The sequence below is a fragment of the Martes martes genome (genome assembly GCF_963455335.1).
Source record: "Martes martes genome assembly, chromosome: 1".
In the NCBI taxonomy this organism is placed as follows: Eukaryota; Metazoa; Chordata; class Mammalia; order Carnivora; family Mustelidae; genus Martes; species Martes martes.
In genome coordinates this window covers 89,033,942-89,060,649 of record NC_137888.1, presented here as the reverse complement: position 1 = coordinate 89,060,649, position 26,708 = coordinate 89,033,942, and the positions used below count along the sequence as shown (strand labels likewise).

Sequence of the window (26,708 nt, the reverse complement as noted above, 5' to 3'; positions counted from 1 at the left end):
GATAAGACAACAGTATTTCAAGAAACCTTTAACTTTATTTATCTTTGAGTAAAAAATTAAAAATTATTTAAGTAATAGAAAAGTTAGAAAAAATACCCCCAAAACAGTTAAATTAAAAATAGAAAATCATTGATTATAACACAGTCCAACTCTACACTAATAAATAATAAAATATAATACATTAATGAGAAATAGTTGAAGGCTGAATGGGTCATCATGAAAGTTTTAAATAATGGCAAAAAGTGGATAGGATAATTTTGAATTTACTAATTATTGGTCAAATAATTAACAGAAAACTATTAAAAAATAACATCATATTTTATATAGTAGGTGGCAAACAGGTATTTACTGTTATCTCTGATAAATTATCATTTATATCTGATAAATTTACTATCATTTAGATCAAAGGTTTTCACCTTTCATTAAAATGAAATAAGATTATTTTGTATACATAACAATTTTAATGATTAGAAATTCAATATGCTTGAGTGCCTACTTTGGAAAATTCATTAAGCACCATTTGAAGCTCTGTATATGTGCATATTGCAATAAAACATAGTTAAATTATTTGTTGTACTGACAGTTTTCTTCAAAAATAATATTAATCGCTGTCCATGTACCTTAATATAGCACATTTGTTTCTTTTAATTTTTCCTAGAAACAATGCTCCATAAATATGTAACTAAAATCACATATACATAGATTATTTTCAATTTTATTTTGCAATGTATTCATCATATTAGCTAATTTCTTTCTTTGCACATCAAAAAATTATATTTATATATCTGTACAAAAATTACACTAAGTTCCAATACAATCAATGTAATGGTTTACTTAAGCAAGTTCTGATAAGTAACATCTTTACCAAGTAGCTTTACTGAGCACTGACTATATTAGGCTACAGGAATGAACAGTCATGTTCTCTGCTCTCATGGAGCTTTTCAGTCTAATGGAGGTGATTACTCAAATATAGGGACCTCTAGTGAATAGTGATATAAAGAAAATAACTTTGAATTCAAGAAGAATTATTTGATATGCTCAAACTACCCATTAAGGAAAAAAAATTGCAATAATTACGATTTTGTATAATTTTCTTAGAGCATTTGATTTCCCAAGTCCCTTCTAATGTTTAAGTGTTCCCTTAAAATCAAGCTATTTTAAGACTTATGTATGCTACTACAAAACTAACTTTTCAGGACTTTTTCTTGGCATTTCCTAGGCTTATTCCTGAAACTGTGGGATTGCTGCCATTAACTTTATGGCAGAGACTAGAGCAAACCAACATGAAGAAGAGCAAACTGGTAGAACTTGGAACACTCAAAAGAGAAGCCAATTTGCTTCAAATTTGAGATTATTTTCTATCCATAATTAATGCTAAGTCTGCCCTTTATTAAAATAAGTGCTCTAGTGCCATTATGTGAAAGTGCCTTTGAACTTTCTACAGACCCTTGGACTACAGCCTCTCTGGGAAATCATGTGAGTTATCCAAATGATAGTGGTTGCCCTAGTGTCACTAGAAAACAAAAAATAGGTACAAATATAGTTCATTTTGACCTTGGAAATTAGGCAAGATATCTGGGTGCACTTGCCAAGCTAATAAAAGAGAAAAGAAGAATAAAAAGAAGGAAAGGGGGGAGGAAGGGAGGAAAAAAAACATTTCTTCTTCTCTCTAAACTTCTGCACAGTGGAGGAAACAATCAACAAAACTAAAAGGCAATGTACGGAATGGGAGAAGATATTTGCAAATGTTGTATCTGATAAAGGGTTACTATCTAAAATACACAAGGAACTTATAAAACTCAACACCCAAACATGAATAATCCAATTAAAAATGGGCAGAAGACATGAACAGATGCCTAACAGACACGTGAAAAGATATTCAATATCAATGATTATCAAGGAAATACAAATCAAAACCACCATGAGATATCACCTCACTCCTGTCGGAATGGCTAAAATCAACAACACACTAAACAACAGGTGTTGGTGAGTATGCGGAGAAAAGGGAATCATTGTATGCTGTTGGTGGAAATGCAAACTGGAGCAGCTACTCCAGAAAACAGTATAGAGGTTCCTCAAAAAATTAAAAAGAGAACTACCCTATGACCCAGCAATTCCACTAGTAGGTATTTACCCAAAGGTTATAAAAATAGTGATTCAAAGGGGCACATGCACCCTGATGTTTATAGCAGCATGATCAACAGCAGCCAAATTATGGAAAGAGGCCAAATGTCCACCGACCAATGAATAGATAAAGGAGAGGCAGTGTATCCATATAATGGAATATTACTCAGCCATAAAGAAATAATGACCTCTTGTCATTTGCAACAACATGAGTGGAGCTAGAAATTATTATGCTAAGGAATAAGGCAGACAGAGAAAGACAAATAACATATGATTTCACTCATATATGGAATTTAAGAAACAAAAGGGAAAAAAAAGAGAGAGGGAGGTAAACCAAGAAACAGACTCCTAATCATAGAGAACAAACTGATGGCTATTAGAGGGGAAGAGGGCTGGGGGATGGGTAAACAGGTGATGCAGATTAAGGAGAACACTTGCTGTTATGAGCACCAGGTGATGTAGGCAAGTGTTGAATCACCGTATTGTACAACTGATATGAATATTACCTGTATCTTAACTAACTGGAATTTAAATAAAAACTTTAAAAAATGCTAAGTAAACAAATAATTCAGTCTAAGATTCAGCCCAGTTCCTCCAGCTGGAGAGCTGGAGGAAGCTAAACATTACCTGGTATTCCTCTTTAACTCTCCAGGTAATTAAGCAATTCCTTCTGTCCAAACAATGCAGAGGACAAAAAAAAGAATAACCTTCCAGCCCATGAAATCTTTGTCCATCCATCACACCATACTTAGATGGGATAGTGAAGATCTTAGAGATCTTCTGTTTAGCAACCTTTTGCCCTTTCAGCTGATGAAAACTGAAGATGAGCAGCGCAACCCAATAAATGGCAACTGGGCATTGGGAACCAATTCATTTGCATGACTCTATCCAACTATTTCAGTGAAGTATTGAAGAGAGTGGGTTAAGTCCAATAGCCACTTTGAAATACTAATTGAAATGTAAAAGTTCTTACAAAGCAGATGTGTTTTAAAGTGGGTATCTTCTTCCTAGTTATAAATTTAGGAAAAGAGTACTACACTTCAGGAAATGTTAAAATGTGGAGGATTTTGGATTAAAAGGAGAAACATGTTTGAGTTTGAGACATGTTTGAGGCATTTTTTATGTCCTCCTGCTCTTTTTTCTTAAATATGATTGATTCCAACAGCACTGATAACCAGTGCCGGCTTCTTCGTTAGGGGCTATTAAAAAAAAAAAAAAAAAAAAGTTTAGACAAGGTTCCTGACACCAGGGAGCACTGAAGAAGTCTCCCTTTACATGCAATATTCAGCAGCTTGACTTTTTAGGATCATGCTTTAGACTGGATGTTTCTTTCCTATTGGCCGGGCATCCACTTTCATAGCACATATCTAGCTGTATTAGGTCATAATTGGTCTTTGCTTATTGCCAGTGCTGAAACCTCAGGCCATCTTCTGCATACCTTCAGTTACAACAGTTGCTAATTATTCTCAAAGTTAGAAGATGACCTGCAACTAAGCATACCTCATTTCCCTAATGATATTTATTTAACCGAAATGTAATCTGTTCCTTTTTATTAATGCTGAGTGAAAATAAATCTTTATCCCTTTTTTCTTCCATTGGAGGTTTAGCCCATTGATATGTTTTTGCCTTTTGAGTAGATTGGGTCGCAGGATCCTACAGTTTACATATTTCCTTTAAGATTCTCCTTTCTTCCCTTCCCTTCCTGTCTCTTCCCCTTCTTCTGGTCTCTCTTTCTCTCATAAAGGTCTGTACTCCTGTTTCTCTGTGAGGTTGAGAATATATCCCAATCCACTACTTAGGAATCATGAAATAATAAAAATTTAATAACCAACTTGACCATGGACTCTACCCACGCAACAGATTGAGATGCAAGAAGTCATTGTCAGAGCATTTCTGAATTACCAACAACTTCTGTGGTGTACTAATACAGTACCCCTCTGGGTACCCAGATTCCTGCCTAGAAAAACAAACCTGTTGAAGTAAGGAAGAAACTTAAACCAATGAATCTAGGGAATTGTTCTTCAATAATTACTTCTCTCATCTCCATGGTTTACAATGGAAATGTCAGGAGATGGAAGGAAGCAAATAACAAAAGTGAACTAGATTTAGATATTTGCATTAAATATAATTTAAATTGCAAATAATCCTCTTTAAAAAACTCTCTATGCACAACTACATTATTATACACTGCATATTGCTTTAATAACTAATATTTTTGCCCTTATTGCCTACAGAGGGAAAACAATACAATCATAAAAACCTTTCTAAAAAACTATAGTGAGGCTAGATGAGGGGCTGAATGGCCCTTGGAAAAGAGTTGAATTTCAGTCTGTGAACAAGGCTTAGGAGAAACTCATGCATGTTGTAACTCCCCCTCAGCTGATGTAGGACTTTGACATCAAATGCATTATTACATTAAGCACTTGAAGAATCAACAAGTTTTCAAGTTTTCAATCTGAGAAGAGTATTATTTACAAGACTTTTTGTCATCTTAACACAGGAGAATAAAGTTAATTCCTCTCTTCTAACACTGTGAAAATTAGTATTCTATAACTGATACTGAATTAATCCAAAGCATTTCCAAAATTCTGAAGACTGTTCATTTAGTTATTTTAGCAAGCATTTATTGAGCATATACTTTCTGTGCAGGCTTATGATAGATGCTGAATATGCAAAAGTGAGTAATATGTGATTTGCTCTAAAGCTCAAAATGTAGTTATTACATATACAATTTGGCACTTTTATAGTGAGTTTCAATAGGATGATATAAATTAATTTGTATGTGAGTGATATTTGTTCAATTGTTTTGGTACCCCTAATATTCAAGTTGCAGAATACACACACACACACACACACACACACTCACAATGTTGAGATTCAGATACACAGAAATAAGCATGATTGTGTATTTATGCGTCTATATCTGCAAAGGAAAATTATTTAAATGATTCCATTTGTCTTTAAAGATTCATCTTAGAAGCTTCTAGGAAACCATAAACTTCAGTATAAGTTTTTTTTTCTACTGTAGTATTTATGGCATTTTACTATAGATATTTTTCTTTTGTTTATTTTTTTATTATGTTCAGTTAACCAGCATATTGTACATCATTAGTTTTTGATGTATTGTTCAACAATTCATTAGTTGCATATAACACCCAGTGCTCACCACAACATGTGCCCTCCATAATACCCATCACCCAGTTACCTCACTCCCCTCCACCCCCCTGCCCCGTAAACTTCAGTTTGTTTCCCGGAATCCAGTGTCTCTCTGATTTCTTCCCATTTTATAAAACTAATCAATCAACCTAGGATATAGTCTTATAGGTTAAAATAGAGCCAGTATGATTGCATTTTTGGGAATGCATTCATGAATTAATAACTAAGTTGCTTTTTTGAATTCAGTCGCCATTTCATTGGTTATATAATTAAGAATAAATGTATAATTAATTAATTTAATTTAAGAAAGCTATCTTTGGGTAGGTTTTAAAGATTGAACAGATTTTATGCACTTAATTAAATGAAACCAACGGTGGTACTTGGTCAAATTTATAAATATATTTGTCACAGAAAATTCCTCTAGAGGGAATCCAAAAGTACTTCAAAATATATTTGATGTCTATGTTTATCCTAAGGAGTTTCCTGTATACAAAATGAAGCAGTGACTATGATCTTGAGAGAAACAGTATTTTATTTATTCTTTGCTATTTACTAGCATCACTACTTTACCTGTGTCTTCATATTTTTCTGAGATAGGTTATATTATGAATTCATGTTCATCATCACATTTAAATATAGAGAAAATTTGTTTACTATATGAAAATTGCTTTGTCTCTTCTTTATATAAATATATCAAAATAATAGAAGCAACTTGTGAAATTTTCACTGCTGTTATCCCTACTAATCATGATACAAAATAAGTATCTCCTTTTTATTTTTTGCTCAATTTTGCTCAATTGGTTTCTAATTTTCTTCTAAGAATAGTAAATCTGCACATCTCCCTTTTTAAATGTCAATCTTCTAAGCACAAGTTCATGCTATCTTATCTGTTATTTTATTTAAATGTTAAACTATTATGGTGAAAAATAATTTACATGTAAGGCACAGGTTAAAACTATCCCACAGTCTCTTACAGCTTTATTAAAATTTATTTGAAGAGGAATAGTAAATCTGCACATCTCCCTTTTTAAATGTCAATCTTCTAAGCACAAGTTTATGCTATCTTATCTGTTATTTTATTTAAATGTTAAACTATTATGGTGAAAAATAATTTACATGTAAGGCACAGGTTAAAACTATCCCACAGTCTCTTACAGCTTTATTAAAATGTATTTGAAGAGGAATTTCATATTATTTGGCTCCAAATACTAATTTTACCAAAATTGGAGAAAAGGTCATCTTTGAAATATAATTCTCCATGTGGTGGTAGTTTTTAAATGTGAATATTTACTATAGTTAAAGGAAAATTAGATAACTTGAACTATCATTTGTAATGTTTTTTATTTTTCTATTCATATTTCTTGCCTAAATACTATGAGTCAGGCACAATTTCAGGTTGTAAACAAAGCAACCAGATAATGGTTTGCATGGAGCTTATGCTCTTAGTCCGTTCTGGCTGCTATAACAAAATACTACAGATGTGGTACTTTATAAACAACAGAAATTCATTGCTCACAATTCTGTGGACTATAGTATGATCAACTTCTGGTGTGGACCCTCTTCCTAATTGATAGCTCCTTCTCACTGTGTCTTCACATGCTAGAAGGGACAAAGGATCTCTCTAAATCCTCTTTGATAAAGGCTCCAATCTCATTCATGAGGGCCTGCCCTTATGGCTGAAGTGTCTCCCAAAGTTTCTGGCTCCTAATACCATCACCTTATTGGGGAGCACACAATCCTTCAAGTCATAGCACTCAGTAATGAGGAAAGAGAAAAATTTACAGTTAAAGTCAATTTTTAATATTACTCAGCCATAAAAAATAATTAAATCTCGCCATTGACAGCAACATGGATGGAGCTAGAAATTATTATGCTATGTAAAATAAGTCAGACAGAGCAAAGCAAATACCACATGATTTCATTCATATGTGGAATTTAAGAAACAAACTTATAAACAAAGGGGGGAAAAGAGAGAGAGAGGGTAGCAAACCAAGAAATAGACTCTTAACTCTAGAGAACAAACTGCTGGCTTCCAGAGGTAAGGTGGGTGGGGGATGGGTGAAATAGATGATGGGGATTAAGGAACGCACTTGCTCTGATGAGCACCAGGTGATGAATGCAAGTGTTGAATCACTATATTGTATCCTTGAAATTAATATTACCCTGTATTTTTAACTAATTGGAATTTAAATGAAAACTTAAAAAAAATGTAAATATGAGGAAATCAGGACTGGCTATTTTAATGGAGTCATCAAGGCAGACCTGTCTGAAGAGATGGTAGGATGAACATAGAACAAAGAGCTACAATCTGGGAAGGTACAGGTGCTGTGTATCCTATGAATTAATTTATTGCAATGTGTGTATTTTTAAATGTCATTTCTGTATTGAAATTTGGAAACTGAGTCACAATTTTGGTGTTCCTGTGGAATACTGCATTAGAAAGCTTATGAATCCATTTGGAAGGCAGAGATTCCCTCAGGAAAATAATGGTTAACTACTAAATTCCAACTGTCTACTTCCAATCTGTATTTGGATCTCCAATTTCATATGTGAAGAACTGAATTCTCAATATTTTACTTCAAACATGCTCTTGCAGCAGTTTCTATCTCAGTAATGGCAACTCCATTCATCCTTCCAATTTCTCAGGCCAGAATCCTTAGTGTCATCCTTGCCTTCTCTCTATTTTTACTCCATTGACTAATTGCTAGGGCACTGCCTACCTTCAAAATACATTCAAGATCTGACCATTTCTTTCAATTTCTACTACTTCCTCCCTGGTTCAAACAACCATCATCTCTCACCTAAATTATTCCCATAGTATCTGTAGACTATTCCCAGAATTCCAGCCAGATGATCTTTTGAAAAATATTAAGTGAGATCTTATCCTTTCTTTGTGCAAACCCTCCAATTACTTCTTCTCTTACTGAGAGTAGACATAAAAATCTTACAGTGATCTACAGGTCACTAAATAATGTGGCATCTCTTACCGCTCCAACCTTGCCTCAGACTATCCCCTCCCTGGCTAGCTCCACTCTAGCCACACTCTCTCACTCACTTTTCATAGAAAACTCCAGATGCTCATCTGTCCTGTAGCCTTTGCTGTCTATTCCTTCTGTTCAAATGCTCTTCCTCCAAAACACTGTTTAGCTCATTGCTCTCTTCCTTCAAGTCTCCACTTAAAAGTTTCTTGTTTGTTTGTTTGTTTTCCATTCAAATATTGCAGAGTTTCCCTACCCAGAGGTAACCAAAATCAAGGTTAAGGGCTCAGGCTTTCAGACTTCAAAGTTGGCTCAAGATTCCTTTTTTTTTTTTTTTTTTTTTTAAGATTTTATTTATTCATGAGAGAGACAGAAAGTGGGAAAGAGAGAGAGCAGGAGGAAGAGTAGAGGAAGAGAGACAAGCAGACTCCACACTGAGTGTGGAGCTGAATGTGGAGCTTGATCTCAGAACCCCGAGATCATGACCTGAGCCAAAACCAAGAGTTGGATGCTGAACTGACTGAGCCACCCAGGTTCCCTGAAGTTGGTTCAAGATTTCTAATACCAGTTGCAGATTCAATGTTACCAGGGCCACCTCACTTCAGACTAGCTGGCTACAAATTTTGAGATCTCTAAGGACTTTCTCAGATTTAATCATGCCCTAGAATGATTCACAGAACTCAGGAGGGTTCTATAAATACAATTGGAATTCTTATATAATAAAAGGATATATTAGAACCATGAGAGACTGTGGACTCAGAAACAAACTGAGGGTTTTGGAGGGGAGGGAGTGGGGGGGATGGGTGAGCCTGGTGGTGGGTATTAACGAGGAAGTACCTGGCGTGGTGCATAAACAATGAATCTTGGAACACTGAAAAAATAAAATTTAAAAAGGAAAAAAAGAACCTGTCTGGGCACCTGAGTAGCTCAGTTGGTTAAACATCTGCCTTTGGTTCAAGTCGTGATCCCAGGGTCCTGGGATTGAGTCCCACATCAGGCTCCTTCCTCATCAGGGAAATTGTTTCTCCCTAATGCCCTCCCCACACTTGTGCTCTCTCTCTCTCTCTTTCTCTCAGTCTCTCTCACAAAATTAAATAAATAAAATCTTAAAAAAAAAAAAAAAAAAAAAAGAACCCATCCAAAGAAGAGATACATAAACAAGATCTGGTACTCACAGGATTCCAAAGGTAAAGCTTCTGTAACCTCAGAGATGCATTACCTTCAGGGCATTAATTGTGACAATGTGCAAATGGAGTATTGCTAGCCTAGGGAAGCTCACCTGAGCTTGAGGTCCAGAGTGTTATTGTAGTTTTATTACATAGGCATAATCAGTTAATTTATTAGCCATTGTGATTAAACTCAATCTTCAGCCTCCTCCCCTTCCAGGAGGTCATGTTGATATCACCTGACTCAAAGTCCCACCCTTCGAATCGCATGGTTGGTCTTTCTGGTATGGCTATTCCTTCCCTGAGATTATCAGTGTGAGCAGGCTCACCCTGAATCATACCTTTAGTAAAAGCCATCAGGTGCCCACCATGAGTCATCTTGTTAGCATAAGCAACTAGGTACAGTGCAAAATTCCAAAGATTTATGGGCAAAGGCCAATGAAATTCATGATTACACACTCCTTAACCACTGTCCCATCTCTAGCAACTCTTACTAACATATTATGTATTTTCCTTATTTGTCTTATTTATTGTCTATCTTCTTCAAAGAAAGAAAACTGCAACAGGCAAGAATTTCTATTTTTATCTTTGATGATTTTCTGTGACTTAAATAAGCCTGACATAGTATGCACTCAATTAATATCTGTTGAATGAATAGACGAATTTTGTTTTGACAAATTCAGATTCTCTTACAGCCCCTCTATTCCTTAAATTAAAATATAATTTTATTTAAGTGTGACCTGAAATAGAATAGGAATCTATGAATATTTGTATATTTAAGAAATTATCCAGGGCGCCTGGGTGGCTCAGTGTGTTAAAGGCTCTGCTTTCAGCTGGAGTCATGATCCCAGGATCCTGGGATCAAGCCCCGCATCGGGCTCTCTGCTCAGCGGGGAGACTGCTTCCCCTCCTCTCTCTGCCTGCCTCTCTGCCTACTTGTGATCTCTGTCTGTCAAGTAAATAAATAAAATCTTAAAAAAAAAAAAGAAAGAAATTATCCAATATAATCTGTATTCCTTTAGCCCTCTCAGGATGGTAGAATATTTCATCTGGCCTTTCAATGTACAACTACAAATTATGGCTTTATTTTATTAGATTGTAAGGTACACTGAAATATATTCACTTAAAATCATTGTATACCTTCTTAGACATCACTGTCTCTGAATTCCCATCAAAAAAATCTTATTCCTATGTTAGGATTGATGGGAATCCTGGGGTTTATAATCCCGAGAAAACTTGACGCATGGAGCTGAATGTATACTACTTAATATAAGGCATCCTGAGTCAATTAATGTCTTTTTTATAAATCTGTTCATAAAATAAGATATCAATTCTATGCTCAAATATCAATGACAAGCAAGTAATTTCCTGAAATAGAGATGTTAGGAAAATACTCTGCCTTTTGGTTAAATAAGCTATGTCAAAACTTTTCAAACTTACATAAGAAGAAGAGTATAATGGATGATCTTTAGACCACTTTTGTATACCACAAAGTAGAACAAAAATCTCATAGTAAAAATAGAGCAGAGATTTTTCTGTTTCATGGAAAATTTTAGGTATTACTGCTTCAAACTCTTTATTTTGTGACTAGAACAGGAAATACTTTTGATAAATAACAGAGCCAAGATGTTTAAATATACCTTATAATTTTGAGATTAAAATTATATAGTGTTTCAGAATTGTGTATCTGGAAAATGTGTTGTATTTCACAGTCTTTAATTGATACAGATAGAAAGAGAATTATATCTCTTGTTAAGTTTTAAAGTCTTTGAAGATTTCTTCAAATTACACAGTAAAATGTTCCATCACTTCAATAACTATTTCAATCACTTTTTGAAAACGATATCTGCATCCATAGGCAAAGGAATTTTACTATCTCTGAATTGCATTTTGGAATGTCATGAGATATTTCATAGAACAAAGTTTGTCAAATGAACAGGGGCAGTGCCAGTAGTGGTTTGCTCTTGAACTCAAGTACGAGTCAGCTTTGTTCAAGACACCATTTGCAGAAGCCAGAAAAGAATGAGCAGTTAAAATGGTGCCATAAGTTAATTAGAGTGGAATTAGAAGGAAAGTGGGCAATTTAGGAACATAAGAATCGCTGTACCGAATCAGACCAATGGTTCTCCTGGTTTAATATCCAGCCTCCAGCAGCTGTACTTGTTAGTTTCTAAAAGAAAGGGAAAAGACTACATAATTCACCTAGACAAGTGTGCCATCTGTGATCTGGAGAAATTTTCTTCATGACCTCTCTCAAATAATACCCTAAAGCAGGAGGTTTCAATCCTCTTATGATATTGGTTTAGCTTGAATAACTTGGTTATTAATAATTCTTTTTTAATCATCTAATTCCTACATAAAATCAACTAGTCCATCAAGAAGCTATTTATCTCCAAAGCTCCTGCATTCACGTCTGCTTCTATGATGAAATATAAATTTGTGGTTCTTATATGATACAAGTTCTTGGTGGCAAAATTTGTTCTAGATAACTGTGCTCAATAAATGCCTATTTCTCCTTCCAAACCCATCTCCTTCCAAACCCACTGGGTTTACAGGCTTGTGGCCAAAAGAAATCTTATATCTGCTGTCACTACTACCAACTTTCTATCTGTTACCAATCTACAAAGATATTTGAATAAAGAAGGAATTTGTGTGCTGAACTTTTAGAAAAGTTCAACTGGAGTTTTTCTTACGTGATTTTACTTAAGGTAGAATGAATCTAAGAGAGAGAGGAATTAATTACTTATCCTTATAACTTTAGTCTTCTGTTTATGATAGAAGTACATGTAACTACTTTTTAAGTTTCTTGGTTATTCTGGATAACCTCCAGGTCAGTATTTCTAAAATGTTATGTTCAAAATCAGCCATTTAGTCAAAAATCCCTCAAGTATGTAAAAGCCTACAGTTAGAGTCTACACCATTTTCCTAGGCTGTCAGATCTTAATGTGATAACACTAATATCCTAAAGCTGTAACTCTAACAGGATCTCCTCTATCCTATATTCCAAGAAAACTTGTTTTTTCATTTTGTTTTGACCTAAGATGAGCACTCATTAATTGGAACAATGTAATTCTCTTCCCTTTCTCTAGCTTTCCCGTCTCTTTCTTCTTTCTCGTTCAGTTCCTCATTTACTCTCCTTACTTCAGCTTAAAGCTCTTTCCTTCAGGTAATTTCTTTTCAAACTTAGTGATTATTCCCTCTTCTGACAATTTGTGTCCCTTTGTTTATGTTTGCTTTAGGCTACCATATATTGGTTCTTTGTTTTCATGAATGTTCTTCCTTGTAAATTTTAAGGGGGAAAACTATGTTTCCCATGTTTATTTGTATTTCCAGATCCTAGAGCAGTGTTTAACTCATAATCATAACATAAAAATATATTAAAGGTAAATCAGTAGAATTGCCAATGATTAACTACTTGGAGCCACTTGCAAAAGGTTTACTCTTTGAGTTTGTGCTGGTGTGACCTAGGTAACACCATATTATTGAGTGCTACAGAGGTGTAAACAAACCCCAAACTACACATTTCTAAAAAAATAGAATCAAGTGTTTTTGATGTAAAAACCACAATAAAAGATATGGGGAATATCAGCACAAAAAGAGAATATGAGAAAGAGAATCTGAATTGACCTAGCCCATGCCCTTGGGAAATGAAGGAATCCCAAGCTTGATAGCTGGGGCAAAGTCGAGGGAGTGAAATAGAGGAGGGAATTTCTAAGTAACTGTCCCTAATTCCTGTTGGTTGACTCTTGCAAAGACTATCTGAGAGTAAGCTTGAAAATATGAGTGGCATCATGTGTGTTAAGTTTATTTGAACCCATTGGGGAATTATTGAAGCATTTTTCATCAGTGAGCAGATCTATAAGAATGTAAGATCAACTTAAAAGTGAGACTGAAGGGAGTTTTCTATTGTAGGACACGTAATCAGTCACAAACTCGGGCAGTAATGACAAGGGCAAATAGAATGACATGGATGCAAGATATTAGTAGAGAAGATTGGGTCTGAGGTAAAGGAAGGAAGAAAAGGAGACAAAAGGAACACTGCCCCTTCAAGCATGTTTAAGTGTAAAGAAAACATTAGCATTCTTGAAATAGAAAATATTTTTTTCTCCCTGTTTGTTAAGCAGAAATGCATGTAAAAGTTATTCTTTAAATTTTTAAGTCTTACACTTTTAATTTAGTGCTTCAAGTTGCTAAAAACATTCCACCCAGTTCATTTTTACTTGACATCATCAAAACAAATCCACATTATTTTCTGACTTTTTTAAAGCTGTTGTTGGTTTTTGAGAACAATATTCTTTCTCTCTAACAATGATTTCAGTAGAACTATAATATCTTTCTTTAATTTTTTAGAAATCCCGATGGAACCCAGAACAGTAGCACAAGATGGCCTGCCTTCAAAAACACTGACCAGAAATATTTAACCTTGAATACAGAGTCACCAAGGGTATACACTAAACTACGTGCTCAACAATGCCGATTCTGGACACTATATTTTCCCAAAGTCTTGGAAATGACAGGTGTGTGTTTTTTTAGTATTTGGTCAAATAATTGGTTGTTGATTATGTAAAAGGGAGAAAAGGTAGAGTATCCAAGGGACAGTGATGGTGTTAATCTGTGAATTTACAACTACTTGATTCTTTCACAACTTTCTTCTAGCAAGTTTAGATCTATTTAAGGGCTTACTATATGGCCAGCACTTTAGTAGTAAAATAAAGAAAACTAAGGTAGAGATTTTCCCCTAGAGGAACATAAAACCTAGTAGTGGAACTAAAATAGGGCACTACTTGCTATTCAGCTCATCTTTGTGGAAATAATTAAGGGAAAAATGAATAAATAAAAAAAAAATAAGCAATGTATAGAACTAAAAATATAATTTAAAAAATATAGAATGAATGTAATTTATACTCAAAGAGAGGTAAAAACAAATTTGTTGATAAATAGAACTCTTGATTTCTAAGGGGGGGGACCTCCAGAATTTAAATATTTAAAAACACAATCTGAATATTTCTAAATATTCTGAGTTTTGAGATATTTATCATGAACACACACATATATTACACAATACAATAAACAGTAATTTAGTTAACTAATCTTAAGGAAGGGATTCCGTAAGCTTATATAAAGAAATACTAGGAAAATTGGTTCCGATTATAGTGTTATTTCAAAATTCATTAGTAAGAAAATATTTAAATTAACTTGAAGATCAGCTTGAGTGAGCGCCTCTTCTGTGAGGAAAATGACATACATATCTCATTCACTTGCCAGTTTTAAAATGCCCAGCTGTTTCTAACCCATGTGACTCCTCAGGCCTTGACTTTTCAAGTAAAAGTAATTGACTTTCAGCCATCAGACATATTGCTGCCCAGTTTCCTTAGACTTTACCACTCTGTTCATCATAATACTCTGTAATTTGGGGGCCATGTTAGATATTACAATAGAGTAGATGCTGTAGTTTCCTGTTTAGAGAGGTTGGGGGTTAGTTTCAGGCAAACATGGGCATCTCAGAGCTGTATTTGATTGTTTAATATGCTTTTTAATTATCAGACATTACTCACCAAAATTATAATTATGTACTCCATCTGTTTGGGAGATGTTTCTGATATACCAGTGCTCTGTGTATTACCAAATGTTCTGTGACATAATATATATCCAGAGATGGGTTTCTGCATCCCTTGGCAAAGCTACAGTGCTGTCCTTGTGTTCTCTGGGTGTGAATAACAATGAGGTAACCTGCTTAATCTGCCAAGAGACCAAAAGAGGTACCATTTAACATAACCCAGAATACATGTTCTTAATCTTTACTTAAAATATCTTTAAATGAGAAGGTCATAACTGAGGGGCAATGAAAAGGGGTGGGGAGGATTTTAAATGACCAATTTATTACAAGCCAAACTGCTTGTTCTGGTTCGAGCTGCTGTGGTCTGTTGCAATTTATTTGCGAATAGATTAAAATTTAAGTATCAGCAATTTTTGAAGATGTACTTCAAAATCCCTACCTCTAAATACTCAGCCGCCATAAAGCAGGCTGAACAAACAAGCTCCCAAGTGTTTGGCTAGCTGCCACTCCTTCTAGGCAGTGCCGAACTCCTTTCTAGCTTGAGCAACGCTGAACTGTATGGAAATAGCAGGCCTTGCTCTGGATTAATACCGTGCTCTGGGATTGTTCCAAAGTACCTTAAAAACATAATTTTAGCCTTCAGCATTTTTTCAAATAACTCACCCCAAAAAGGTTATGTTAAGTATATTTTATAAACTGTAAAGTAAATGCACGATAGAATTATTGTAACATCAACACATCCTCATTAATAATAAAAAATGTTCTACATTTAAACAGAACCAGTTTGGGCACTTGAGTGGCTCAGCTGGTTTAAGTGCCTGACTTAGGCTCAGGTCATGACCCTAGGGTCCTGGGATCAAGTCCCACATCAGGATCCCAGCTCAGTGGGGAGTCTGCCTCACCCTCTGCCTCTGTCTCTCTCTCACTGTCTCTCACAAATAAATAAATAAAATCTCTATTACCAAAAATAAATAAATAAATAAATAAACAGAACCAGTTTGAAGTAATTTTTTTTTTAGGTTTTACAAATGAATTATGTAGGGTGATTAAAAAGATTAAGAACACATGTTCTTAGCATATTTTGTGTATTTCAAGGTATAAAACCTCACACATTTCAGTATTGGATATTTTGGGAATTGGGGTTATTCACATGACCTGGGCTGAAGTTCCTATGGAAATATTACATTTTTAAAAAAGCAGTTCTATGTGTAAAGGAAAATTTCAGAGGAAAACTATTGACAGGGTTTCTTAAAGGTGGGAATGTTTACCTCACTCAAGATGGAAACCCAATGAGATTTATAAGTACCACTTGAGAAGTAGTTTACATTTAAGCAATAAATGTTCTCAAATAAAATAAAGTCAAATAAAATTAAGACTTGTTTAAACACAGGAATTCTAGCACTTAAAGTTCAGACTACACTTCAGCATATGCCTGTGCTATTCGGGTGTGCACCGGCAAGAAATAAAATGTGCAATATTTGTTTTAAATGTTATCACAGGGGCGCCTGGGTGGCTCAGTGGGTTAAAGCCTCTGCCTTCGGCTCAGGTCATGATCCCAGGGTCCTGGGATGGAGTCCCACATCGGGCTCTCTGCTCAGCGGTGAGCCTGCTTCCCTTCCTCTCTCTCTGCCTGCCTCTCTGCCTACCTGTGATCTCTGTCTGTCAAATTAAATAAAATCTTAAAAAAAAAATAAATAAATAAATAAATGTTATCACATTCAAAATTTTCACTAGAAAATGTAACTGCACAATATTTCACAATAGTTTGAAAAAGAAAGAGAAAGAAATAGAGAAATGACCCATTCAATGTCAATAAGATATCAGTATTTCTCACTAAAAGTGAAAGAATAAATTAACTTAAAGGAAAAAACCACTTTGACCTTCAACTCCTCCCAATACAGAAAAATATTAGATCCAGTGGTTTTTCATTTGTTTCATTTTAAAAACAAGCATACATCAAAGATATTGCAGCTTGGTTCCAGACCACCACAATAAAGCAAATATTGCAATATAGTGAGTCAATGAATTTTTTACTTGCCCAATCTATACAAAAGTTTTATTTACTATGTTTCACTAAAAAAAAAAAAAAAAGAGTTATTTATATGATGCTGTAGTCCATTATGTATGTAGCAGTATTATGCCTAAAAAAATAAGGAACACACTTAATTTAAAGATACCTTATTGCTAAAATGCTAACCATCATCTGAGCTTTCAGTGAGTCATAGTATTTTTATTGGTGGAGGGTCTTGCCTGGATGTTCATGGCTGCCTACTGATCAGGGCTAATGGTTGCTGAAGGCTGAGGTGGCTGTGGCAATTTCTTCAAATAAGACAATAATGAAGTTCACACATCGAGTGACTCTTCCTTTCACGAATGATTTTGCTGTACCCTGTGATACTGTTTCATAGCATTTGACCCACAGTAGAACTTCTTCAAAACTGGGGTCAATCCTTTTAAAGCCCACTGCCGTGTTATCAACAGAATTTATATAATATTCTAAATTCTCTGTTGTCGTATCAACAGTCTTCACAGCATCTTCACAAGGAGTAGATTCCAGCTCAAGAAACCACTTTCTTTGTTCATTCAAAGGAAGCAACTCCTCATCCTTTAAAGTTTTATCATGAGGTTGCAGCAATTCAAATATGATAACGATGAAAAGATTGAAATATTGCAAGAATTACCAAAATGTGACACAGAGACATGACGTGAGCAAACGCTGTCGTAAAAATTGTGTGGATAGGACCTACTTGATGCAGGGTGGCCACCAACTTTCAATTTATTAAAAATGCAGTATTTGGGATGCCTGGGTGGCTCAGTGGGTTAAGCCTCTGCCTTCGGCTCAGGTCATGACCCCAGGGTCCTGGGATTGAGCCCCACCCTGCATCGGGCTTTCTGCTCAGCAGGCAACCTGCTTCCCCCTCTCTCTTTGCCTGCCTCTCTGCCTGCTTGTGATCTCTGTCTGTCAAATAAATAAATAAAACCTTTGAAAAAAAATGCAGTATTTGCAAAGCACAATACAGTGAAGTGCCATGGAATGGGTATGCCTGTATGCGAAGTGTTCACCAAACCTCGCCTGAGTTTAGAGCAGTTCATTCTGCAGTAACAGTCGTGGTTCACTCTCATCCCACACTCAGGATCATAACAGGACAACTAATGCGTTTCTGATCTGCAACGTCAAGAATTATGTATTCCTCGGTAACTTTATTAATTGGGTAACAAATGGGAAAATAAGCAAGTAATGGGAGCAAAAGAGATTTTCAGTAAAATCTCAAAGTACTTGAATTTTTTATTATAATGATTAGCACAATTCAAAATCCAATTAATTTTTTCTTCTAACTTTACCTCCATGAATAATTTTGAGTTGACTCACCTCTCCTTTATTCTTTCTTAATGTCTCAGACTTGATTACTTGATTACATAGACTCTGTTCTGGTGAAATACTGCTTTCACTCTTTTTTCATCGACAAGACAAAAAGTAACCTTATTAGTATTATTCTTTCTGTTGGGGAGAAAGCTTGACTTTTTCTTTTTTCCAAATAAGCCAACAATGTGGACAAATCAAGAATCACAAAAGTCCTGAAAAAGTTGTGTCAGTATGTTTGTGAACTACTGGTATTGATCTAGCTGTAGATGGATTCAATAAGGAGCAAAGTTAAGAATAAATTTTTGCAAGACAGCAATAAATTCATTAGCGGAGCTCCCAATAGGTGTATAGAGCTCAATTTCATAATGTACATACCAGCCATAGTGTCACTGCAAAATAGTGATCACCCGCCCCATTTACCATTGGAAACCTAGTTTCAAAAGTTACAAATTTTTTTCTATGTCACTAATATAGTAAGTGATCAGGCTGGAATTTAACCCATGTCACTCCATAGACTATATAATGTCCCTTCTTTCACAGTGTAGTACCTTGTAAACTATAAAACAAATAGTTGTACGTCTCACAGATAATAAATCTATAGTCACTTAAGTAGTATTACAGTTTGGAGGAAGAGAAGTAGGGGGAAGGAAAAAAACTAAGTTTGGTTTTGATTTATGTCATGGGACTCAAAATTTTTATTATCTTTTCACTATGGTGTATTCAGTTCTGAATTGTATTAGAAAATAATCAAATGTTTCATGTTTTATTGTCTCAACCAATGTTCAGTATTATTAAATAAAATACTCAGGTCTACAAAGCATTTGTACACTAAAAAGCAAAGTATTTTAATTCACTAAATTGTATAGTGTTAGATTATGATACACAAGGAAATATATTTACATTTATATGAGTCAATGAATTTGCTATTCTATGCACAAGAAAAGAAAATCGAATCTAAGACCTTTTCTCTGAGTATTAAAATTCATGGAGTAAGTGGTAGATTACTATCACTTATTTGTTATACCAAAAAGTTTGTTCTTTCTGAACTTTAGAGCCTTATTTGGCATAACATTTAAAAAAGCATTTAATTATAAAAAATACCATATGAGTAGATCATTTGGTGTGATATTTACTGTCTTTCACATCTAATGTTTTTTAGAAAAGTTCTATTATTTACAAAATAATTACAGTCATTGACCTTCTAAAAGCCATTTTTTAAATAGGACATTTTTGTATATATTCCCAAATATTTATCCAAAGTCCAAGCAGTAGTAACACTTCAAACTTACATATATCCTAAATTACAGGGGATATTTTAATAGCTGTATAAATGTTTTAAATATTTTGATTTTCATATATACAAAAATAAACCACTAATGTGCTCCATTGTTACTAGTATAAAGACACATTTTCATGTATAATGTAGTGAGATCACATGAACTGCCTTCTCCAAATTAATATCTTACAGAGTTGTAATTAATTTTAAAAATGCCCAACTGTAAAGAATATATTTAAAAATTGTCAAGTCTTCATTTTCAGAATAGCTGAAATCACGTAAGATCTTGTTTTTTAATTCAGTGACTAGAGCACAGCATCCTAAAAGTTTAAGAAGTAAGAGAACTACAAATGTGTAAAATACTAATAGATTTAGTACATAGACCATTTTTGGTTAACTGCTTCACATATTTCTGACATAAACACTCCCCTACTCTGACACATGCATACACTTTGCAAACTACTGGAAAGCAGAGATTGTCTTAGTCATCTTTCTAATTTACAAAGCAATTAATAAATTGTTTTCATGTACTAGTTTCCATAAACTGCTTTCAATGACTATGCATTGTTTGGAATTAAAATATATGATACAGAGTGAGAGTAAAATCTACATGCAGTGTCAGTTACAGAGTTACCCCTTAGTCATTAATAAATATATATAAATATTTTCATCAGAAATAAGTCTGCTATATAATTATATATGTAGATGAGATGCATTTAATGGGATTTCTGTTATGCATTGGAGTTCAAGAAAAGATAATAATATCTATATATCTTCTTAGAAATGAAAGTAAATATATGTTATATAATATAATTAGATGTGATATATCAATTCATTTTCATATTTTTATGCTATATGCAATTTATACATACATATAATTTGCATTTTCATATAATGTATAAAATTTTATTAAAAGCTTTCTAGGTAGTGAAAGAAGCTGATAATAAATAATGAAATATTAAAAATTGTTGTGCAGGGGCGCCTGGGTGGCTCAGTGGTTTGGGCCTCTGCCTTCGGCTCAGGTCATGGTCTCAGGGTCCTGGGATCGAGCCCCGCATCGGGCTCTCTGCTCAGCAGGAGCCTGCTTCCCCCTCTCTCTGTCTGCCTCTCTGCCTAGCTCTGATTTCTCTCTGTCAAATAAATAAAAAAAAAAAAAAAAAAAATTAAAAATTGTTGTGCAGTGTACTTGGAGAAAATGGCATCTATAATCAAAATTATTTTCAATTAATGTAAACAGATTAAAATTTAGATTAATACAACTTATTCCATGTTTTACAGGAAACATTGATGAAGCAGAACGAGAATGGAGAGCAGGATTCTATCGCTGGAACAATTACATGATGGACTGGAAAAATCAATTTAACGATTATACTAGCAAGAAAGAAAGCTGTGCAGGTCTCTAATTAATAGATTTACCCTTTATAGAATGTTCATTTTCCTGTAGATCAAGGTAAAAATATCAGTAGCTCTCTTACATACCTAGTAAGAAAGCTATTATACAGCTGCAACAAAAATGCCAGAAGGATAATATCGATTCTTCACATCTTCCACTTAGTATTGTACCTAGCATTTCAAAACCCAAATGGCTAGAACACGTTTAATTAAATTTTACAATATAAAGTTTGACAATTAATTATATGCATATTAAAATGATTTACAGCTTCAAACTCTCTTTCCTGAGTAACTTTATAGATTTTTTTCCTTAAAAATACCTGTATTCTACTTTTAGTTGTGTATTTTCATTACCACTCATAAAAAGGTATCTTTTTAAAAGGCGCTAGGTCTTGAAACATTGGAGACTAATTTATAATACTATTTCCCTTAAGAATTTATGAATTTAATGTCAACATGGGATATTAAACCAAGCATAGGAAATAATTGGTTCCCTTTTTTTATTTGAAGGCAAGAGAGAACCTTAAAGAAAAAGGCTTGCTCACTTTGAAACACCTAATGACTAAAACAAAATGTTGCTCCCAAGAGACAAAACATAAACGAATATAATTATTTCTGTTTTTATTTTTTAAAATACATATGCTCTGAGTCCTCAAATTCTATTCTATTCTTCATTCTTTCAACTCTGGCCCTTCCTCACCTTCCCACTCCCAAAGTCTCTCCCAAAGGTGTACATCTGTAAATTACCTCTTCCTGTAACTGAAAAATAAAACATGCGGATGAGCAGAAGTTTAAAGTCAGAACTCATATACGATCTGGGGTGGGGAATTCTTGTCTTGGACCCAGAAATATTAGGATTTTAATAGAGAAATTATTTAATTCCAAGGAAGAAATTTTATACTTTCTTCAGATAAATGATATTATTTTTATAATTTAAAAAAATTACAAAGCTGCATTTACTAATAGACATGGCAACCAAACACATCTGTTGAATAAATTAAACAGGTAGTTCATTAACAGGAAGAAGTCAGAGATTTTAAGTTTCAGAAAAGGGTAGTGAATGTTGATTATGTTAATTAAGTACTGAAATCCTGCACTAAAGGTAGGACAAAGTATTTAGTATATAGGTCTGTACACCATTGGTTAAAGCATGTCCCATTGTTCATTGGTCATAAGGATGTTCATAGTTAGATCCAGGATGGTCTGTTGTGCTCACTCAAAGTTTCGGGCCATTTTATCAGCTTCAGCTGATTAGAGAGAGAATTTATTATACAAACCAAATCACTTCAGTGCTGCTGTAAATGGAAATCTTTGCTTTAGAGTTCTTCCCTCAGCCTATGATGAACAGAAAAACAAACACACAAAAAAAACAAAAACAAACAAACAAACAAAAACAAATGATAGGCAAATGAGGAGACATTCCATTCTACACCACCATCTTTGTTTCAGTGCCATTGTTCCAGGATCCATTATGTTTTCCTGAATCATTTGAGCCTGTTTGATGTAGAACCCTCTGAAATATAAAACAACAGGATGATGCCTCTTCAACAGCATTAAAGACCCTTTAAAGACACTCTTGATGAGACCAACAATTAGGAAAACATAATTATGTTTACAGAACACCTGTAACCTGCCTTAAATGACAGGTTCTGGTCATTGGAAAAGATCCCATAGGTCATTTTGTCCCACCTTGGACAACCAGTTGGTTTGTTCTTGAATTTTACTGTGACAACACTTGACTTCCTCTGAAGCTTATATCCAAATGCAACGAGAACTGTCAGCCAGCACATAAACCCCTCTGCATTTGCTCTGTAAGTAAATTATTATGAATCCACTGTGTCCAGCACCATTGCATGAAGATAGATTAAGTTTTTTCAAGGAAATACTGTACAACAGAGTCTATACAGTTTCTTTTACTATGATTTCCATTTAAAAGGCAGTTTCAGTGCAGGATTTTAATTCAGGGTCCCCAAGCCAAGGGAGAAACTTATGCATAAAGTGATGGAAATAAGTATCTCGAAACACTTGGAGATTTGCCTTTCAGCAGGCTCATAGATGAAAGAACTTCTGGTTGTTTGAAATACTAACAGTACAGAAGCATTAAAACCTAAAATGGCATAAAACCCTTCCCAGAAAGCAGAGTATAGGGAGATATTAGCATACATACACAAAACCATGGAGGCCATCACCTAATTCTGGTAAAAATTTAAGGGATGTCTCTTGAAAGTATGAGGGAAAATTATGTCTAAGTTTGCAATAGAACAAATGGAATTAGTCCAACCAGTATCACAACACTTAGCTTGATCAATTATTTAAGCGAAAGCATTATTTCTTTCAGTGTGTCACTCTCCATAAAACTTTGCGTTATAGGGTTTATTGAAAATTGATTATCATTTGCAGTTTGGTATCCATGTACTATGCAGAAGGATTAAAGTAACAAGTCACATACCTTCAAAAAAAATACCATTATAACTTGTTTTATTTTTCAAATAAATTAGCTGCTAAATATTATCAGCATGAAGGTAAGGTAAGTAATTTCTGGCCAATCAGAACTTAAATTTCATGGATAAATCTTAACATAATTACAGCTGTGTCATTTTTAGCGGAATATTCAAATAAATGGAGTGCCTCTGACATTGCTGAAGAAGGATGACAAACTCAACAGCTCGTAAAATTTTCTGTTGTGTCTGTAACCTTACTGATTGCAACAAAGGTGTTCTCTTTACAGTTTGTTTTAAAATTAGGATGGTAAGGAAAATAAGACATATATATATTTTAACTAAATGTACTTAATGTCAGTGTAAACCAACAGTGCGGTTTATCAATTCGACCTTGGTGGAAACTTCAGATTATTGAAGAATAAAATAAACACCAGATTTTAAAATATACACACTCAGATGCATGCATACATACATACACTTATACATACAGGACTACTCTATTCATGTCCAGCAGATGTTCACACTGAAGAATTCATTAAATAGGCCCAAGACAGGGGAATAACAGGGGCTTGGAGTATAGACAATCCCTGATTTACAATGGTTTGATTTAGGATTTTTTTGACTTTACAATAGTGTGAAAGCAATAGGAATTTAGTAGAAACCATACCTCAGGTTTTAAATTTTAATCTTTTCCCAGGCTAGTGCTATGTAGTATGATGCTCTCATGATGCTGGGCAGTGACAGCGACCCACAGCTCCCAGTCAGCCCTGCAATCATGAGGATAAACAACCTACCCATTTACAGCCATTGTGTACCCTTACAGCCATTCTTTCACTTTCAGTACAATATTCAATAAATTACATGAGACATTCAATACTTTATTATAAAGTGGACTTTCTGTTCGACAATTATACCCAACTGTAAGCTAATGTAAGTGTTCTGAGCACATTTCAGATAGGCTAGGCTTGACTACGAAGTTCAGTAAATTAAGTGTGTTAATGCATTTTTGACCTATAATATTTTCAACTTACAATGGGTTTACTGGGGTGTAACCCCACTCATGGCAAGTCATGGAAGATCAGTATTAGAACAGGAAAGTGCATGATGGTCATATGATGGTCATCTAATCATGCATGAAACACTAATGTGAAATATAAACTATATTTTATAAATATATATTATTAGGTATTAATATATAATTATTAAAAATTACTAAATCATATAATATATAATATAGATTGTATTAAGGTCAATTTTGATAAAACACAAGTCACTTTGACATGTCATTGACAAAAGCTTCTGTAACTAGAAAATGTTTTACTTATAAATTGATTGAAAAGACACATAACAGACCAACTACTGAGTGAGGTATGTTGTCAGTCAAAATGCAGGAAAGGCATTATAGGTTATAGCGGACAGAAAAGGTAAAACCTTTATATAGTCAAGCTAGAAGTCTAATACTTTATCCAAATGTGACGAACATCTAAAATTTCAATTTTCCTGATAAAAAGAAAAGAAAATTAAGGTAGGAAGGAAGGGAGGGAGGGAGGAAGGAAGGAAGGAAAGAAGAGAGAGAGAGAAAGAAAGGGAAAGAAAGATGCAAATTCCTTCCTTAGGCCCTAGTTTCCATGAGTTCAGCTTACCTTGTTCTGTGTTATCCTCGGTCTAAAATCTCACTATTAGAGTTACCAGTTGATGAGGCAATAAGGCATTAAGAAGTGGCACAGTGACTTTAGAGGTGAATTATAACACAGGTAGCCATACACACATAACACAAAATTCATTCATCTCAGTAAAAAAGTCTGGTTTTTCTCTAGGCATAGTTCATTTTCATAGCTTAGTTTAATCCTTTATGATTATCCTAAAAGGTGAAAAAAATCTGAATTTCCAAGGCAATTAACTGCCAATGTCTTGATAATTATGAGATTCATCTGTGTGTGGATTCCCAGCTAGGAACTGTATGCACAATGCTGCCATACTCTATCTGGTGCTTGTTGACTGAGTGGATAAATGAGAAGATAACAGCACAGTTGAGTTCCATTACATAGGAGCAAAACTGAAGTAAGAATCTCGAGGGAGCCATAAGGAAGCATGAAAAAAGAAAAATGGATGACGAGAAGGAGCAGCAGGAGAAGGAGAAAGCTTCCACTTAGAACTGAATTTATCCAAATGATCTGTCTGCATACTTGAGAGTTTCAAGGCAGAAGAGATGATGAGAAAAGAAATTGCAGATAGATGGATAGAGAGATAGATAGACAGAATTTATTAAATAATTTTATACTGATATATAGGGTACTTAATTCAGTGATTTTCAACCTTCATCCTCAGCTACACATTAGAATCCCTGGCAATAACTATGGCCTGCACACACCAGACCAGGTGGACTAGAATGTGAGAGTAGAGTCTAGACATCAATATTTTTTAGTTTCTCAGGTGATCCTGATTTTATTGGGTTGAAATACACTGATTTATTTTTCTATGGTAGCACTGTTTGTCTTGACAGATTTAAAGACAATGCTTTCTCTAGAGAAAAAGAACAATCATAGGTCCTAGGTCAATAATTCCCAAATTCCATTATGTGTTAGATTCACCTCAGAAGTTATTAAAAAAAACATCCCAATATCCATGATATCCATGTCCCACCCAATACCAATTAAATCACAATGTGAGGGTGGGAGCTAGGCACCAATATTTCTTTTTCTTTTCTTTTCTTTTCTCTTCTTTTCTTCTCTTTTCTTTTTTCCACAGATTTTTTCCCTTTCCCTCTCTCTCTCTTTCTTTCTTTCTTTCCTTCCTTCTTTCAAGATTTACTCATTTATTTTGGGAGGGGGAGAGAGCACACATGGCAGGGGTAGAGGGAGAGGGAGAGAGAAACCCAAGCAGACTGAGTATAGAGCCCCATGCGAGGCTCAATCTCTTGACCCTGAGATCAAGACCTGAGCTAAAACCAGGAGTTGGACTTCCAATGGAATATACCAGCCAGCTGTCCCTGATAATGATTCCTGACCAGTCGCAATATACAACAATAGCTGGGAACCAATGGCCCATTCCAGATGGTTAATTTAAACAACAGGGAAGATATTCATATTCTTTTAGTACTGAGAAACAGACAACTGTAAAACTTATAATTTTATGTGACAAAGGAATGTACCTATTACTGATATCTGAGAAACAAATAGTTTTTCTCTAAACAAGGAACTGTAACAGAGATTACTGGATTTATGGAAAACATTTGGGATGCATGTTTTCTTCCT

General features: G+C 34.5%; 1 protein-coding gene across 1 annotated transcript in view; it reads left to right on the top strand.

The window, feature by feature from the left end:
• The window catches only part of BCHE (butyrylcholinesterase), an 85,623-nt gene that overhangs the window by 40,081 nt on the left and 18,834 nt on the right, over positions 1-26,708 (top strand). Inside the window, exons 3-4 of the mRNA XM_080821972.1 lie at positions 13,775-13,941; positions 20,900-21,016. Coding sequence (XP_080678098.1) covers positions 13,775-13,941; positions 20,900-21,016 — 284 coding nt within the window. The remainder of the gene's footprint in view (positions 1-13,774; positions 13,942-20,899; positions 21,017-26,708) is intronic.